This window comes from Astyanax mexicanus, chromosome 16 (genome assembly GCF_023375975.1).
Source record: "Astyanax mexicanus isolate ESR-SI-001 chromosome 16, AstMex3_surface, whole genome shotgun sequence".
NCBI classification, from domain to species: Eukaryota; Metazoa; Chordata; class Actinopteri; order Characiformes; family Acestrorhamphidae; genus Astyanax; species Astyanax mexicanus.
The window spans coordinates 8781170-8801975 of NC_064423.1; the positions used below are offsets into that span (position 1 = coordinate 8781170).

At 40.2% G+C, this 20806-nt stretch overlaps 1 protein-coding gene across 2 annotated transcripts in view; it reads left to right on the top strand.

The window, feature by feature from the left end:
• The first annotated feature begins 2199 nt into the window (after nt 1-2199).
• Nucleotides 2200-20806, top strand: part of syt7b (synaptotagmin VIIb) — a 189760-nt gene continuing 171153 nt past the window's right edge. The window contains exon 1 of one of the 2 annotated variants that reach the window (XM_022669486.2): nt 2200-2463. In XM_022669486.2, the coding sequence (XP_022525207.1) occupies nt 2430-2463 (34 nt within the window). In that variant the 5' untranslated portion in view covers nt 2200-2429. The remainder of the gene's footprint in view (nt 2464-20806) is intronic. The other variant, XM_049465809.1, reaches the window with a different exon arrangement.

Here is a 20806-nt window from a genome sequence, read left to right on the forward strand (position 1 = left end):
GTTGTAATTTAAAGTTATTTATATTGGTAATATGTATATAGGTTATAGGTTTCTGTTTGACAGAGATGTCATGTTTTTATTTTGCTACATGCAAATAAAAGTGAGCATTGATTTATTCTGACCATTTTTTATTTCTAAAGTATTATATAGTTTTTGTGAGAAGAGGCTTTTAAGACTTCAATTAAAATTTTAGACAGTAGTGTACAGATTTCCATTGCAGGGATTCTTAGCAGAGGCTTTCAAAGTATTTATATCGATATCGAAATAATATTGTATCGATCGAAATTAAGGAATATATCGTGATATAAATTGATTGATTGATTGAAAAGGGGGACCACAAACCAAAAACAACCAAACAAGAATGGCTGTTAAAGGTCTATTGAAGGTGTGAGGGCACTTTCACACCTGAAAGTCCAGACCAGAGTCTGAACCAAACCTCATGTGTGTGTAACAATTTATTCAGTACATTTAGTCCAGTTAGTTTTTGTTTCACGCTGCAGTTTAATGACTGAGTGCTATAAAAAAAATACACTACATCATGTCATCATCATCATTTAAGTGGGCAGAATCTCCCTATACTTCTAACTAGTGTGTAGAATATTCTCACCATTATTGGCTCCCATTTGTGTAGATTCCTTGTATTTCTGTTTATAAATAAGGGTTAATCTACAGGTACAGTAGATACAGAATCACCGGCACTGTAATCTGTTGTAGCCAACCTGCTGTGTGATGGACCTGCACATCTCCAAGAGAAGATGGATTCTGGCGCAACATAATTTATTTTTTCTTTTATTGGGGGTAAATCGCCTGACTTATCTTCCTTTAATTGGTCTGAAAGTCTGAACCAATCAAAAAAGTGTTTTCACACTGAAAACAAACCGGACCATGGACCACTAGAGACCACCTCTTTTGGTCTGACCAAGTTTTGTTGGTTCCAAGCACCATTTTACACTTGCTTTTACAATGAACAGTTAAACGCTGTGAACCAAACAAGGCAAACACCCTGAAAGACAGGTAACACAAACCATGCATGGGTATAGGATACGATATAAAAGAAGGGTTTCCTGATAAAGTGGCTAGAGAGCATGTGGGCTCCAGATGTGCTCCACATGAGAGATGGTATGGGAATGGTGTCATTTACCTAACTGTTAGGCTAATTGACTTCCCTTAATGATTTTAGCCATGGCCGACACGCTCACACTCATCACACACACACACACAGAGTGAGAAAGAGAGAGAGAGAGAGAAAGAGAGAGAGAGAGAGAATCTGCAGCTTTATTAAAACTGCAGCCAATTGAGTACAGATGTGCCCTGGCTGGAAACTGGCTTTCAATTGCCACTCAGTTACACCAATTTAGACTGTATGTCCAAATATTAGTGGACACCCTGTCTACTGAATAAGAGTTCAGCTCCTTTAATTTCCGCCCATTGATGACACAGATGTGCAAATTCACACACACAGCTTGTCTCGTCCCTGTAGAGAAGTACTGCCAACACAAAAGGACTCTTTGAATCAGAGAAGTATGAAGCTCCATGCTAAATATCAGTAATGGTATAGAGGGGTATGAAGCCCCCAGTATTTGGCGGTGGAGCATGGTATGAGTGGGGGATGAGCTGGAGGTAATTATCCTACAGCCTGAACTCACTAACACTCTTTTAAAGTTTGCTCTAGAAGTAGATGCTCTCTGGACAGTAGAGACAGTTACATCTTTACGCCACCCTTCACACAAATCTGCTATCAACCCCCTGAATGACTGTTTTGTTGGAAATTGGAAATTGAATTTTAGAAGAAAATGAAAATAGCGTTGCAGTTAAAGCACATAAGTGGCATGAAATCAAGCACTGATGAGAGATACAACTTTAATTTTGGATTTAATGAAAAAAAAAAACAAGTTCATGCCAAATCATCCCCAATCTTTCCATGACACCTCCAGTGGGCCTATCACTGAGAGAGAAAGAGAGAGAGAGAGAGAGAGAGAGAGAGAGAGATGGAGAGAGAGAAGGGGAGAGAGATAGAGTAAGAGAAATAGAGGGAGAGAGATAGAGTGCGTGAAAGAGAGAGGGAAAGAGAGAGATTGAGAGAGTGAGTGACAGAGAGAGAGAGAGACAGAGAGAGGTAGTGAGAGAGAGAGAGAGAGAGAGAGAGAGAGAGGAAGGCAGAGAGGGAGTGAGAGAGAGAGGGAAGAAGGGAGAGTGAGGGAGTGAGAGAGAGGGAGGAAGGGCGAAAGAGAGAGGGAGTGAGAGAGAGAGGGAGAGAAGGAGAAGAAGAGAGAGAGATAGCAGCTGACTACCTGACAGTGAGGCACGCTGTGAGCGCGCGCCCGTGCTCGCTCTCCACCGGAAAGGACGGGAATTTAATTGTTGACTTTGTTCTCAGCGCGCGGATACAGAAGGACAATTAACCCGCGTCGCGCGCGCAGGACGCAGCCATGCACCTGAACCGGGAGGACGAGGACAGTAAAGGTGAGGGTCTCGCGCTTCTTTTCTTTCTGCCCCTCCCCTTAATTACCTCCCAATTACCCCGGAGAAAGGCAGATACCGCCCTCGTGCACGGGTTGAGCTGTGGCTGGCACGCGCGTGCACGCTTGATTAGGATGATCGATCCTGATTATGATGATGGTGATGATGATGATGATGATGATGATGAATTGCTTGCACGAGCGTGCACACACACTCATACACACAAAAACACAAACATTGTGCATTCGTCTTTTTATTCCTATCTCGCGCGCCCACACTCTCGGTCGCGAGCCTGGAGAACACTTGTTGTGTTGCTCGCTCATTTGAAGGGGAAGCTGTATCGACCACGCGCGCACAAGGTCACCACACACACTAGCCGCGCGCGTGCGCGCACATAACCGTACACACGCGCGCACACGCGCTGTCAGAAGACACATACTGATACATATACATGCGCGCGCGTTTGTCAGACGTGAGATGCACGTGAGAGAGTGAAGCGCGAGGGCACGACCAGGCAGTCAATGTGTTGCTCGTGCGCGCGCCGTGTTTGCCCGTCCCCATTTGTGCCCGTCCTGGTGCCAACCTGCGCGTGTGTAAATGCCAGGCTCTCCGTGTGTGTGTGTATGTGTGTGTGCCTCCTGTTGCGCGCGGTGTTTGGAACATCAGACGGTGAAGAGCGCACACGCGCGCACGCACACACATACACACTCACACCATGTACACACACACACACACACACACATGGACACGGACACACAATCCATGCACACATACACTGTGCATACAGAGAGAGGGAGGTTCAGGGATGGGAGAGAGAGAGAGAGAGAGAGAGAGAGAATAAATGTGGGATAGAGAGAAAAAATAAGAAAAAGGGAGAGAGTGGGAAGGAAATATAGGAGGGAATTTAGGGATGTGTGTAAGAGAAAGAGAGCGAGAGAGAGAGAGACAGAGAGAAAGAGAGTTAAGGAAAAAGGTGAGAGAGACAGAGAGAGCAAGAGGAATTGGTTTGGTGGAGAGAAACAAAAAATAAGAAAATAATAAGAGAGTAGGTAAGAAAGAAGGAAGAGAAATGAGGAATGAGGAGAGAGAGAGAGAGAGAGAGAGAGAGAGAAGCAGAGGGGGGAATGACAGAGAGAAAGCAGGAAAGTGAAGAGAGGGTGGATATGAAGGATCAAGAGAGAAAGAAAAGAGGAGGGGAACAGCTGAACATAAGGATACACATGCTGAGGGTTTAGTGTGAGTTTGTTGATGCAGGCTGTGTGTGTGTGTGTGTGTGTGTGTGTACCCCTTTACTTTTAGTTCACATGTTGCTACACAGCTCCACGTTTTGGATGTTGCGTTCTGATTGGTTGATCAGGAGTCTGATGCGGCTCTGCGACCTGTCTGGTTGCCTCGCACATGCCAGTGCCACACACACACACACACACACACACTCACACACACGTTGTGATCTTTTCCCCCAAACCCTCAAACCCTCCTGTTGATACAGAACAGCCCTTGGTGACTCCTGCTGAGCTCCAGTTCATCCAGATTTGCCTGTTATCAGAAGTCTGGGGTCTCTTTACAACATGTACCAACTGGGCCTGTCACAATAATTAAATTATTAGATTATTGACTTGATCATAAAATAAAAAGACATGACCTCAATAACATTTGGTAATCGCAATATCTATTATTCTATTGTCTATTGTGTTCATTTGTACTCATATAAGTCATGCAATGACCAATGCTTCAATAACTGCTGTGACTCCATACACGCAGTGTGCAGTGACTGCAGTAGGTTAAGAAAATATATATATTTTCCAAACTATAATTAATTAATAATAGAATTATTAATTATTTAAAATGTTGTATTTAAAAGAGTATAATTGCTTTGTTATGGTATACTATTATCATTTTGTCAGTGGAATTTAAAAGGGTTTGAAATGACAATAATATTGTTTATCGCAATAATTTCTGGGATAATATATCGTCCACAAAAAATGCTTCCTTGACAGGCCTAGTACCAACATCTCTGTTTCTTTATCTTTAAGACTGATATATGTAAATTGCCTTTGTTTAGATTGTCAGCTACGCAAATTGTTAAATTGTAAAAAAAAGTTTTAGTCTGAGCTGAAACACTCTTCAGTTTGGTGTATGCGACAAAAAAAAAAATACAGCCGAGATTTTATGCTTTTCTTTACATGTATGGATTATATATATTGAGCAATTAATTTAAGGAAAGGTTGCAATCAGGTGGAGACATTCCTGGGAAATCCTTGTGTGTGGGTGAGCATCACCTCCTGAGAAGTGCCAGTATGTCTGTAGGATGTTCTGCACGTATCGCTGAGCTGTTAGTGTTCCTCATACCACTACTAGGGGACACTGTCGTGTGAGATGCTCCCTAGATCATCACACCAGCAGTTTATTGGAGCAGTGTATCGCTCCACAGCATAGGCAGGATTGAAGCTTCACTACAAGGCCTATATACTCAAGCCTGACTGTCCTCGGTCCAAAACAGAACCTGGATTCATCACTAAAGATGCAGTGGCCATTGGCTGATGTATGGCATTTAGTTGAAATGACCCTCCTGCTTTTGGACATACAGTGCATGTCAGGTCAGGGTTAGCGTGGGGTAAACAGATATGTTTACTTATGTGTTTATAGAGCTGTAATTATGCTAAATGGCTAGTGTAAACTAAGCAGATTTATCCGGGCTGTGTTTCAGATTCTTTATGAATTTTGAACTCTATGTGTTTGACATACATTTGCCTTAAACTCGAATCACTAACTCGAGTGCCCACCTTTGCTTCTGGCAGGTATTGACAACTGCATACTGGGAACACCCGCCAAGATCTGACTGATACTCCTGACCCAGCACAGTTTAGACCCTCTCAAAGTATCTCAGACAGATTGTTAATTTTTCAGTCAAAAACTGACTTTTCACTTGCTGCCAAATATCCACCACTTGACAGGAGCCACTAGAATCAGATAACCAGTGCTATACACTTCAGTGGACTGGATGCATTGAGACAATATATAACTTAATAATTTAACAATATATACACTCTACATCAGGGGTCACCAACCTTTTTGAACCTGGAGTGCTACCAGTTTGATACTCGCTCGTGAAATTACAAATTTTCTCAATTTACCTTTAACCATATGTTATCATTAATAATTAATGATATTCATCTATGTGAAGACACATATATCAACATGCAACACTATTTTTATAAATCTCTGCAAGTACTTACATTTTATATTATATTTCAATATGATATTACATATTATAGTATATTGGATAATAATATATAACCATGGGCTGCCTCTAATCTAATTTGGAACATTTTAAAAAGTTATTTTTTATATTGTAATTTTCAAGTTTACACCAATGCAACTGTGATTAAAAAAAGAATAGCAACAAAAAACTATTTTTAGAACAGGCCTGCAGGCTACTCATAAGGTCCTTGCGGGCTACCTGCGGTACCTGTGGGGTGACCCCTGCTCTACATCGAGAGAAAACTGACGTAAATTCAGCTTTTATAACATGACTTTTAAACTCCACTGGTTGGAAATCCTTTTTTTTTTCTAATTTCCTGTTTTCTCCCCAATTTTGCACAGCCACTTACCCAACCCCCTCATTAGGATTCCCCCTTATCACTAGTAATGCTCCAACACACCAGGAGGGTGAAGACTAACACATGCTTCTACAGCTTCTTTTCGAGCTGTTGTTGCTGATGCAACATTGCCGAGCAGCATCACAGCGTGCTCAGAGGAAAGCGCAGCGGCTCGGTTTCCGATACATCAGCTCACAGATGCCCTGTGCTGCAGACATCACCCTTTAGTGATGTGGGGAGAGAGCGCCAGCTACCCACCCAGAGGGAGGCCAAGAGCGCCGGAAGCTTGATGGCAAAGCTGCATGAGCGGGGGTTCTAACCTGCGATCTCCCACTCCCGCTTTAGATCGCTGGACCACTCAGCGCCCCCTTTGGACAGCCTTTTTAATGCTAGATGCGTTATATTATGATCACCTCTCTGTTTCTACTCTCATTGTCCCTTTTTTCAGCTGCAGTGATCCTACAGGACATTTTTAGTTAATTTTATATAATTATAGATTGTAGTCCTGTATCTGTTTCTTTGCATAATTTATTATTCTCCTCCTTTCACCCTGTTCTTCAATACCCAGGACCCCACAGGAGAGAAAACCACCAGAGAGCAGATATTATTATTTGTGGGGTGGGTCATTATTCTTAGCAGTGCAGTGACACTGATTTCTTGGTTATGTCAATATTATATCTTTCTTATTGTGTTTTTATTCTGGTAGATTGAAGTAAATTGAGCATGCATATCACCAAGGAAATGACTTGTACTGGATATTGTGTGTTCTGTCAAGGACGAGTGCGCTCTTATTGAAAAATCTGCTCCATCCTTCTCTGGCCTGCAAGTGGCCACTTGACGTTTGATGTTGTTGATACACAGAGGTCAACAAGGTCGTACCAACGTCAATATTGAAATGAGGTGATCTATATATGTCTCTCTTTCTCTACACACACACACACACACACACACACACACACACACAACACATATAAATATATATATATATATATATATAATTCTATAAGCATCATGCTCAGGGACCTTTAACCTGGCTCTTATGTCTGGTTGATGTATTTGTGACTGTAGTGAACAGATTTTACATTTTATTTTTTTTCCATTTTGACATACTTCTATAATTAATTTTATATGACCATACTTAACCACATTGTTTGGTACTGTGCATGTAAGACTGGTAAATGAAAATGAGCTATTTTCTGATTGCTTGCTCTAAGATGCAGAAAAAGTAAAGAAAAAGAAAAAAAAGAATTAAAGCAGCAGTACTAGCTGAAACACTCCTTATAACTTAAATTACCATGTAAGCTTATTAAGACAACATTGACATGCCACATGGTTACAGGATCTAGTATTGTGTCCCATGATTTTTGCCCTGTCCCATGGAAGCTAAAGAATGTCTTTTGGATATGTGGGCTCCTGCATTGAATGTAATGTGACAGATCTGAGTAGCTTTGACATTTGGACATCTGAGACTCTTAGGTACCCACTATCAGACCTCACTCCAACTCCCATAATTCACCTGCACCCACTATCAGCCCTCACTTCAACTCCCATAATTCACCTGCACCCACTATCAGACCTCACTCCAACTCCCATAATTCACCTGCACCCACTATCAGCCCTCACTCCAACTCCCATAATTCACCTGCACCCCCTATCAGACCCTCACTACAACTCCCATAATTCCCCTGCACCAATATATGTAATAACCACAATACCACATGCATCCACCCTATGCACAGGAGAGCAGAGCATGCTACAATAACAGGCTAATGTTGATGGTGATACTCATTGCTGGAGCCAAAGTAGCTGCTCATCTGGATTTGGGCTGAATACTCTTTGCCTTAACTGGTCCAGCGGAAATGATGTGAGATATTTGAGTGAATGTGTTTTGGCAATAATTTGTGATCAGTTCACCCGGCATGCCTGTCAGTGCTAGGTGTGAATGCAGCCCTTGAAATGGTTTAAAGGTCAGTACATCTCCAGTACCAGTCTCAGGCTGTTTGAAGAGCAGAGGTGAAAGAATAAAACATGTACATTCAGAGGGGGTGTCACTTTAAACTGAAAAAGTAAATGGATGGAACTGATGCAAGTTTATGATTGATAATGAGTTTTTAAAATGTTATGCCATTATTGTGAAGGCAGCACATCACATTTAATCCACTGGTGGCACTTAGAGGGGTCTGTAGCCGGCACTTCATCATGTTTTTTCACCTGTAAGAAAACCATATACTGCACTGCATACTCTCTGCTGGAGAGGGCACCTTTGGGACACGGTCTAGTAGGGGTGGCACATAATGCACTTTATAACAGCACCTTTTTTTAAATGATCCAATGAAGGGTAGAAGAGTACACATAGATGGGCACTTATTGAGACACATTATATAATTTTCTTGGTCATTGTAAGAAAGGGAATCCCTAGCAGGCACTAGATGTAAAAAATGTTTTTCTAACAAGAAGTGCAATGAACATTGCTCCAAATAAGGACACTTTTGGATTGTGGGAACCCAAGATTCATTGGTGAGATTCATGGGCCACTTTTCCACTGCAGGGCTGAACACTGGTTTGGCACAGAATGGTTGTGCTTGGCTGATTTCCTCAGCATGGTTAGTTGATAAGCTGTATTTGAGATTATAGACCTAATCAGTGGGACTTAGCTATTGGTTAGCTGGGCCAGTGGGACTTAGCTATTGGTTAGCTGGGCCATGCTAATAGCACCATGCTATGAATGTTGTGTGAGCCCGGTAGCTGGTGTGCTAATGGTGCAGTAGCACAACTGGTTGAGGTGGGTACTAATGTTGGACGTGGCCTTAGTAACAGGTTGGGCCTGCAGTGGAAAAAAAGCCATGGAGGTTTAACCACAACTTCAGGAGCAGGATCTTCTGCTAACATCTTACTCCCAGACAACACAGGACACCTTCAGATGTCTTTTGGAGTCTATGCCTCGACCTGTCATAGCTACTTTAGCTTAGCAAGTAGCAGCAGAAGATGCATTAGTTGCTAGTTGTGGTTATTATCTGGCTAATATATCTGGTTAAACTGAGCCTGAACAGCCATTTAGCTCAAATAAAAGGAGTGTATATGGTAGTTGGGTCGGTTTTGAGTTTGGTGCCACGAGAGGGACATGCACAAATATAGCAAGGTATTTCTTTGTTAAGTATTAGTAGGAGTTTACAGAGACCTGTGGTGTTTATAAAGAAAGATATCCTCAGACGATCATACAGACACAGAAATATGTGGTTAAGTATGTGTTGTAAATGACTCACACAAGCTATAGCTGGCCTTGGATGAGGAATGCAGCTCCTGTAAGCGCTTTCCGGCTCACGCGTTTTTCATTTTAGCATGCTGGAGCTTAATTGAGCAAGTTAGCACTGGGGCACAATAAGCTTAAATGTTTTACTCGCCCGTAGAAGCCTGGAATAATGCATTATCAGAGAAAGTGTGCAATTATTATCTGGATATAATGGTACAGTCGGCTCTGTATCGATTTTTGCAGAGGTATCATAGCTCAGGAGACAGCAACAGGCCGCCGAGTTTGGCCTGAAAAAGGAAATCGTAGAGGGAGAAAAGAAAGCCGCACTTTGACAGCACAAAGCGTGTACACCTGCTCTTACAGCGCATCCTAAGAAATCAGGGGCATTAACAGGGAATCAGTCTATCAGTAACAGCTTCTACTCTTCTGGGAAGGCTTTACACTAGATGCTGAAACATTTCTGTGAAGAAAAATTGACTGCGTCCAACCTTACAATCGCTAGGAGCTGGGAATAGCATCACACCCAAGTTCCAGTTAAACATTCAGATAATTATACAATATTTCAAAATATTTAAACAACAGTTAGCTAAGGACTTGTTAGTAATTTGTTTATTACAACAAATTGTATCAATCCTTTCAGAGTGTTTTATAGCTAATCTAAATTTGTCCCAATTTAATGTCTCAGATTTGCATTGTAACACATTAACACACTATGTGATATTAAATATCCAAACACCAGTGGTCTGTTCTACTGGACTTCTATAGAGCAACATATGCAAAATAATACAACTGACTGATTCATTTTCACAAGGATGTCACTGCACTTTCGGCCATGTCTAGCTGTTATGTTATGGAACACCATGGGCCCTATTTTAGTGATCTATAGTACACCAGACAATTGTGCCTCAAGCAGCTTGATTTAGGGCGTGTCAGTGTGTCTTTCTCTCATAAGGGTGCAAAAAGTATTTTTTTTTTCAGCTTAACATGTGCAAAAGGCATGAACTAATTCTCTTAATTAATCACGAGTGTGTTTTTTGGGTGTAGCTCGTAATAAACCAGTGTGCCAGTTGTGATTTTCTTTAAGAGGCGTGTTCGTATCTTAACAGCGCAGCACTTTTAGCCTCATCATTCCACAGCACCTCATTCCAAAATTAAGCTGACTTGTCCAAATGTGCCTTAGCATGCCTCAAGCATACCATTACTCTCCTATACAGTCTGTCCTTTCAAACTTGGAAACTGGATTCACCTGTGTATGTAGGTCAAGGGTCAATAATTAGTGCTAAAGATACTCAAATCAATAAAACAGTGCCCAAATTTACACACAAAGAATTATTGCACACTTTCTGTAAATCCTATAAACTTCATTTCACTTCAGTGTTGTGCTGTGCGATATGATGATAAATATCGTGGGGACGATAGAAAAGTATCTATCGTGTGGTTATTACCTTTGATCGTCCCTATCGTTTCTACAGTAATTTCATCAATTATTTATGCAAATATATAAAGTAGGCAACGATGAAACGTTTTAAACTCGGTTTATATAAGTGATAATAAAGTAATCTTCGCGGAAAAAAGCTTCATAATGTGGTTTTGCGACATGACGCTGCTTTACGTTATTTGACGGACATGCGCGGACACGCCGGTTTGCGACATGCTTTACGTTATTAAACCCAGAGAGCTGAACAATGGAGATGCATTGTTCTTTTGAGAAATTTAGCTACTGCATCTACCTCATCTGTTTTTAGTTGAAACATATATATATGTTATCGTGATATAAAAAATTCCACATCATGACACATGATTTTTCCCATATCGCCCAGCACTACTTCACTGTGTCTGTGTGCTATATAATATATATAACTGAAATTGCTAATCCGAACAACCCATGATTTATAAAAGAAAATCATGAAAATTATCAGGGGAGACCAAACTTCTTCATACTGCTGTAAATGGGTATTTAATAAAACATAAAGTACAGACAGTAAACAATCACTGCAACTGAAAGGAGAGAGTGAGACTGAGTGAGAGAGAGAGAGAAAATGCGAGTGAAAAAGAAAAAGAGGCTTATTTATTTATTAATCTATTAGCATGAAAGAAGTAAGTCTCATTTTTTTAACAAGACAGCTGATAAAAACACTAAACACAACACGCTGACAACTTTAACTCTCCTCACTGACGCTTAGCAGGACATGCCAGTCCCACATGAATATTCCAACAAAGCTCGTCAGTCACTTTCCCCGTATACACTTCCTCTTTAAACAGCAAAAAGTGAGGAGACAAGAAGCAGTGAAAGACAGCAGGTGAGAGACAGATTTAGAATAAAAAAAAAACTCCAAGACTGACAGAGAAAAAGATAAGAGCAAGAAAGAGAGAGACAGAGAGAGAGAGAACATGTTTCCCTTCAGCTCTTTTACAACTTCCTAATTAAAGGGTTTTAAAAATAAGATAAACCAAAGAACACTTATGGAAAACTTGTGATTGTCACGTCTGGTGTTGTAGGCGCTCCCTGTCCTTCCACACTTAGCTCCAACGGAGGTTCTCAGTCAAACAACTACAACATCCAGAATGCACCACACACTGACATCACACACGCTGCTGATCACGTGACACCTCACCTGCCCCGGCCAGGAAGTCCTGAATACAGATTACCTGTAGTATTTAGGGTCTGCTCACACACACACACGCCGCGTATTGCCTGGTTCGCCCACTTTACAAAGCGTTATTCTCTGTGATTATTTTCTCGTGTATGAGCTTGCTTTTTGTTCTCTCGACTCTGATTTTTGCTTTGCCTACTCTGTGAATTTTCGTGTATTACCTGGACTGTCTATCATTTCTGTTTGGATCACCTCTGATACTGCCTGCCCTGTGTATGACCATTGGACTGCCTCACTATCCGGTAATTGTCTTTACCTCTCGGTAGAAGCTAAAAGCTACATTTAGCTTAAATCAGCTGACAGACAAGCAGCCTCAGAGGAGAAATTCACCCGAAAAAGAACAAAAGACTTTAAAATTAGAAAACAAAAAGAAAATCTTTATTCAAACAACATTATTAAGAACCAACTGAGGTAAACACCTCAAACTCAACAGTATAATTGAAGGAATCGCAGCTTTTTTACAAGTTAGCTTCTGTGCTAATCTAACTAGCTAGCTACAGAGTGTGAGCCACGGCTGATGCAACTACAGAAACACTCCTCCCCCTAACAATTAGCTTCCCTGCAGAGCTGAAAAAAGGCTGTATTACAAAAAAATAAAAATTTCAATTTACATCAGAAGGGCCACACTACAGCATAATATGGAACACAATTACCTCATCCTATTAATCACCATTTCACCATCAAAAGGTCACTAAATACATTTAATCTACCAATACAAATTAGTCTAAAAATATTAACCCCATATTTTTATATAATAGTGATAGATAGGGACCTATAATTTACCAGGGACACACATCACAGGATACAAAGAGCTGGGCCATTAACAGGCGAAAACAAGTAAAAGCTACACTTAAATAGCTTAAATCAGCTAACAGACAAGCAGCCGCAGCTACTAAACAGAGAAGAATTTAACCCGAAAAAGAACAAAAGACTTCAACATTCAGAGAAAAAGCAACAAGTGCTAATCTAGCTAGCTAGCTACAGAGTTTGAGCCATGGCTGATGCAACTACGGGAACGCTCCTCCCCCTAACAATTAGCTTCCCTACAGAGCTATAAAAAAACCTCATAGGATAGAAAAGCCTTAAACATTAAATACTGAAGGAAAACTCAAAAACTCTCACAGCAGATTCCAGCCAAACAGGAGACAAAATCACCATAACCCGCCATCCAGTGATCGTTACCAGCACCTAAAACACCAGCTAAAGCTGTTTGAGAACTCCCTGCCAGAGTTCAGAAGAGAGGTACAAGAGCTTCAGCAAGAGAGAGAGAGAGTTTCTGAGAGGAGAGCTCACTCCAGTTAGAGAGGAGATACACCTTAGAGACCAGACTCTCAACAACCTGAGGGAGGAACGAAGGAACCTCAGAGCCAATCAGCAAAGCAAGGACCTGCCCACTCTGATCCTTTCTGCCCAACATCCAAGTGTGTGAGAGAGTGAGAGAGAGAGGGAGAGAGAGAGAGACAGAGAGAGAGAGAGAGTGAGAGAGAGACTGGAGAATAGATAGAGACAGTGTGAGAGAGACAAATTACAATAAAATTTGTAACCGTTTAGCTGTTAGCCTAAAGCTAACTGTCTAAACAGAGGTGCTAACACACAGTGAATTATACACAGAAGCGAGAGTAAAACACACAGATCAGTGAAATATTAATAAAAAATAATAATTTTGAAAAAATCAATTTATATCAGAAGGAAAACACTTACAGCATAATATGGAATACTATGACCTCAGTCTGTTAATCACTGCATCTGGCAGATACAATAAGAGTACGGATGCACTGGTAGAAAAAAGCAAGACGCACATACAAACATGTAGACATAATCTACCAATGCAAATCAATGCAAAATATTTAATTCAGTTATTAAACCCATACTTGTATATGGCAGGGAAGTATAGGGACCTATCATTTATTATGGGATACAAATGGCTGGGCCATTAACAGAAGAAAACAAGCAAAAGCTACACTTAGCTTAAACGGACAAGCAGCTGCAGCTACTGAATAGATGAGAAATTCAATAGAAAAAGAACAAAAGACCAAATTCAAAAGAAAATATTCATTCAATCAACATATTAAGAACCACTGAGGTAAAGAAATTAAAGCTTTTTTACAAGTTAGCTCTTGTGCTAATCTGGCTAGCTAGCTAGCTACAGAGTGTGAGCCATGGCTGATGCAACTACAGGAACACTCCTCTCCCTAAAAACACTGAATGTAAAATCCAGAACTCTCATAGCAGATTTCAGTTAAACGGGAGAAAAAAATCACCATAACCATCCATTGATCTTTCCCATCAGCTAAAACTGTTCGAGAACTCCCTGCTAGAGCTCAGAAGAGAGATGCAGGAGCTTCAGCAAGAGAGAGAGAGTCTCTGAGAGGAGAGCTCACTCCAGTTAGAGAGGAGATACACCTTAGAGACCAGACTCTCAACAACCTGAGGGAGGAACGAAGGAACCTCAAAGCCAATCAGCAAAGCAAGGACCAGCCCACTCTGATCCACACCCTGACCTTTCTGCCCAACATCCAAGTGTGTGTAAGAGAGAGAGAGAGAGCGAGAGAGAGAGAGACTGGAGAAGAGTCAGAGAGAGTGTGAGAGAGTGTGTGTGAGAGAGTTGTCGTGGAGACTCGTTTAAATGGCAGCAAAAACATAAGCTCCTAAACTGAAGCAAACTTTTATTGTATTTTCACATTGGAAAACTTGATTTATGATTTATCCACATGATATTATGATAGAGGAAACAACATAACATCTTTGAGAAAAAGTGAGAAAAAGAGAGTTTATTATCAACTATAATAATAAATAAACAGCAAAAGTTCATTTAAAGAACTTCAAGCTGGCTTCACCATTACTAACAACAACATCCGCAAATGTTTAGCTGTTAGCCTAACGCTAACCAACTAAACAGCGCTGCTGAAAGACACAGTGCATTTATACAGAAGCGAGAGTAAAACACACACAGATCAGTGAAATATAAATGAAAATAATTATTTAGAAAAATAAATAAATAAATTTACATCAGAAGGACAACATAAGTCTACGGATACTCTGGTAGAAAAGCAAGACGAACATATTTCACCATCAAAAGGTCACTAAACACATAGACATAATCTACCAATGCAAATCTGTCTAAAAAATGATTTAATTCAGTTATTAAACCCATACTTTTATATTGTAGTGAAGTATAGGGACCTATAATTTATTAAGGACACATCATGGGATACGAAGAGCTGGGCCAGTTTCCTCTTCTTGTATCCGTGTTAAACAGAGCTTTAAAATTCCACTCTTACCCGTCCCAATTCCACCCAGACCCATACCTCAATACCTGCACACACACAGATCCTCTCAAAACACCACCACCTTCACACCAACACCTGCTACACCCTCACACACACCCTCACACACACCTCCAAATCATCCACAAAACACAGCAATCAGATTATATTAAACATTGGCTCCATTAAATCTCCTACATTCATAAATTAGAATGTTACAGATCATTAAATAGAGAATACTTAATATGTACACAGCTGCTACACCCTGAGAAACCAAAGCCTCGCACATCACTAAACCACCCTGCATATATCACTATATACATTATTAAATAAATTATATGTAAATTAATGCATTGCTCTTTTTTCAAATAGTGTAATTTATTTATTATCTTTCATTTTTGTCATAATCTGATTCTTATTTTTGTATTTGTTAAATTGTTTGCTTTGGCAACAGATGTTATTTACAATTTATGCCAATAAATAGCTATTTGAATTGAAATTTAAGTGTGAAAGAGAGAGGGAGAGAGAGAGAGACAGTAAGAGAGAGAGAGAGAAAGAGATGCTGTTGGCTGCAGTGGTTGAGTTTTTATTAGCTTGGTGACAGTAAGCAGCTTTAGCCTTTTGAGTTTTAATGGGACTGGTGCTGGAAGCTCATGCTGATCATCAGGGATTTAACGCTACCAGAACAAAACCAGATTTAGTGATGCTGGATTTGTTGCTGAAAGCTAATCAGTGGAATTGAGTTATGTGGCACAAGTTCATCTGACTGACAGTGCACTTTCTGTACACTTTATTAGAAACAATCATCTTGTGCTTCGACTCACTTTAAGGTTTTCGCCATGTGGAGCACGATATCGCACGATGTGTTTATATTAAAGACGAAGCCGTTTGTGTGGAGAATATTATGTGCCAGTTCAGTTGATTTGTTGATTACCGTTTTTTTAGCATTTTATTTCAATTTTTTATCCCATTGTATGCCCAATTTTTGACGCCAATTACCCAACCCATTTATTAGGACTCCCCCATCACTAGTGATGCCCCAACACCAGGAGGGTGAAGACAAGCACATGCGTTCTCTGACACATGTGAAGTCAGCCACCGCCACTTTTCGAACTGCTACTGCTCGAAGGAAAGCGCAGCGACTAATCGGCTTATGCTAATCTGCATCATCTAGGAGTGCTGAGGGGAAAGAGCGCCATCTACCCACCCACAGAGAGCAGAACCAATTGGGATCTCTCAGGGCTCTGGCAGCTGATGGCAAGCTACATGACTGGGATTCGAATCAGCAATCTTCTGATTATAGTGGCAGCGCTTAGCCCGCTGGATTATTGGATCAGCTTCTTTTTATCTGGCACAACATGCACGTTTTTGGTAGTTGGACGTGCCGTTCGTTAATAAGCTGTACAGTACCAGTATACTTCACGTGAAGTTTTTTTTTTATATTATTATTGAATTTCTTACATTTTACATACATACAAGTCAAATGCCATATGATCAATTATTGTGACGTAGGTGTGGTTTTAATTTAATGTAATAATAAAAGGAATAATGCTAAGGAGACCTTGAGCACTGGTGCACATTGCTTTGCAGCGCTGGCGGCAGTTTGTTCCCCTCCTTGGTGGTGAACCTCCGAGGGCTACACGTCGCTGTGTGGCACGTCTAGTGTGCGACTGTCTCGAGAATGCACTGTACAACTCATTTATCCAGACGCATCCACAGTACTGAATCTGGTGGTCAACACATTGTTGTTTGAAACACAGCAGCCAGGAGCACTTCTGCAGCAGATAAAAATAGCAGCTGAAGACAAAGCAAAGCCGCTGATCTCATTACTGTTTTTGTTTGTGCTGCTCTGAAGCAGTTCGCATTCCAACCTCTATTAGCATTCCTGCTGTTAATTCCCTCCGCTGCGCTGCGTGGACGCTGGGACTGATTAGCACACGAGAGTCTGACTCCGTAATCTAGGCTTTGTAAAGGCCTTTAAATGTTAAATACTCTAAATTGATTCAGGAATTTCAGACCTTTTAGAGACACTATTTGCTCACACTATTTGTCTCAAATCCCTGATCACAGTGGAATCTTGTATTTCCAGTCATTCTGTAATTCTGTTACTCCTGAATTTACACTTGCAGAAGGCCTGTAGTTCTAAGATGTGTTTGGACAGACTCTTGCTGTGCATTTTTTTCATGTGTGTCCACAAGTGTTAGATGGCGATTAAGAACCGGTGGGGAATTAAGAACCAGTATGCGTTTTTCTATTACCGCCATACCGCTAGAGGCGCTGCGGAGCACTCTTTAGAATTGTAGAAGAAGCACAGTACGGCAGCTGAGCTCAGTCTCAGGCTGCCCTGCCTGGAGAAACATGAGAACAGAACTGCTGGAGCTTCTGCTGCTGTTCCTTTTAATATGAGTAACTATAGCCCTTTAAAATATATGAATACTGTAGAGTGAAGGATAATATTAATGCACACTGGAATGAATGTATTTGTTCTGGTGAACTAGGGGAATTATGATAAACTGAAAAACAGCTGCCTAAATACTGTAATGTCATCGATGGCTTCAGTAAAAACACACTGTAAATTGATATAAATAAAGCTTTTGAAAAAAATATATTGTGAATACTAATTTGAGTATTATAGGTTCATTTATAGTGTTTATGGAACTGTAAAGGAAGCTGTGTTAAAGTTGGTGGTGTATCTCTTTTTAAGATTTATTGTTTAAATTCTTCAGCTGATTTTCTGCTTATAAAGTCTTTCATATATTGTGTAATTGTGTGGGACAAAGTAAACACAATAGTAATCAGAGCCTTAATTTAAAGCCTTAATGTTTGATAGTATATGTACTCTTAACAGTACAGTAAGTCACAACCCTATATAAAAGCTCAGTCATGAAAAAAAAAACTATAAATAAATAATAATAATAAAAATAAAAATACCATGAAATCCTCAAAATCTTGCAAAAAAATGTGATATGCATTTTTGCTTAAATATGCATGACCAAAATATGCATATTTGTGCATATTTGCTAATTAAGCGAAACACTGACGAAGGAAGGTGCCTGCCTGATGACCCCTGAGAAGAGCTTGCACTGAAGTTTGTGTTAAAGTTTGGATGAAGGGGATTGGTGTGGTCCTGCTCTTGTAATAATTTGTCTCATGAGTTTTTGTAGACGTCTGAGTACTTGGCAGTTGAGGCACGGACCATGAACATAGTTCGCTATGCTTCTGGATTCTTGTCGAGCCAGTATCGGATGGTAGTGGTTGCTGTGTTCTGCTCACGCAACTTATAATGTGATTTATTGTGTGCGATTGTGCTTAGGTAAGTGTGTTGTTGCCATAGTTAAAGGAAGTGAGCTTAGATTAAGGAGGGATTCTATGTGTTCATAGGTTATTTTTTGGTAGGTCTGTTACTTGGCAGTTGAGGCAATGGACCATGAACATAGTGTTAGGCTGTGCTTCTGGATTCTTGTCGAGCCAGTATCAGATTGTGGTGGTTTTGCTATTGTTGTTAGTTGAGTGAGTAGTAGATCCTGGCTGAGCCCTATGCATAACCCCAGCTGTTAGGTGCAGGATTTGTCAATTTCCTGTATTATATTACTTATGTATCATAAATTACTTGAGTAATATTATATACATTGAGTAATGAAATTATGTAATATTGTATGCAGAAATTAAGTAAAGGTTACTTAAAAGAAAGGATTGATTCAGCAAAAATAAATGAAGTAAAGTTTACTTAAAGAAAGGATTGACTGAACTTCATTTCAATTATTTACTCTATGTAACATTTAAGTATTGAAACCAAGTTGAAGTTACTTAAATGTATCTAAAATTAAATTTACTTAAAAAAAAACAAATGCAGAAAGTTGCGAAACTTCATTACTTCACAATGACAACCCTTTAGCATAAAACTGTATAAATACATTTCAATTTTTAATTACTGCTCATATCTGACCAATTAGGTATTTGGCTCCAGGCACTGATGGAATGGCGAGTGTCATTTGGAATGCTTTGATGTTGCTGGGATATGGAGATAAGTTGAAGACACAGAGAAGGTCAGGCAGCGGTGATGGTGATGTGTGTGTATGTTTGTGTGTTGGGGGTTTAGAGAAGAACTGCGTTTTGGAGGACAGCCAATCACTGACCTTCATATTGCGCTCCTGTTGTCTCTGTCCAGACCTTGCGGCTCCAGATAAGGACAAGACAAAAGGGAACATCTTAGTTTCTTTCTTTTTTTGTTGACCAATTTGGATAAAGAACGAGATATTCTGTAATATTTCTATTCAGAGATTAGTTTGGTGCTGGATGTGGGCTATTTTCAGAAAGAACAGAGTTCCAGGGGTCATCACTGGGTCGAGAGCAAGCCCACCGGTCCCAGAACATCCAGCCGGGAGCGACTCTGTGAAAAGTGATGAGTGACTGTCTTACAGATGCCGCTCTCCTCAGAGCACCTCGCTTAAGATTGCAGTAGAATAATAATGCTGTCTTAAAACATGTGATCTCCTGCTTCACACTCAAGCTGTTGCAGGAATCTGACCTTAGAAGAACATATATCATGTCACAAGTTCAAAAATTGCTGTATAGATTTGTTAGTTAATAAAATAAGTTAATAACATAAATCTTCAAAAGGTTGCACATCACAAACAGATACATTATTTCACAGAAAAAAAACATGAAAAAGTAGTTGCTTTAATGCAATAAATCTGTATCTGTGTGAATGTAATAATGATATATGAGAGTGATTAAAATATTAGAGAGAAATTATAAGTTTAGGGAAAACTGTACAAGCTGCTCCTATAAATGTAGGATTGGTGAGAAATCTGGAGGCAAACAAGTGCTGCAATCTGGTGAAGATGTTCCTGAAAAACCCTTGCTGTGTGTGGGTGAGAATTATCCTGCTGAAAAATGCCAGTTGGATGTCCTGCCATTAAAGTCCTTCTCCTCCTCAACAAACAAATACAAACAAATTCTCTGATGGTTGGCTGATGGCTGCAATTTGTTAAAATGTCCATACTGTGCCTCTCAGTTCACTCATGTGCCCCCTGTCAACACTACAATATTGAAGGTTGTTGAAGAGGCATGTCTAGCAGTGATCTCTCGCCAAGAGGTGCACTGCCCCAAATTAGCCTTTTTATAGGGCAGTAGGCAGTTCATGGGAATGAAGAGGTCAAGGTAAAATCTGGAAAACTCTCTGAACTTCAATTTCATATGAACCATAAAAAGAAATTCCAGTTTGTATGCAGGTAAGGTAAAACATAAAAAAAAAATCCAAAGATGTAAAAAGAGGTTAATCGAGTCAAGACCGAGCACAGACACAAGTCAGCTCATATTAAACTGTTACATAAAATTCCTGTAATTAATTGCTCTAATTAGTGGCCCTTTATTAGCCCAGCTAACAATTTGTGGTTAGTATAATGTTTTCTGACAGTTACAATTAACATTCTTAGTGTCACGCTGTCCAGACACACGGCATAAAGTTTATTAACAAAGGGGTTAAGCTTACAATAGTAAGAAGGGACAGGCAAGGTCAATAATAATAATAATAGGGCAGCGAGTATAAACAACATACCAGAGAGAGTAGTGAAG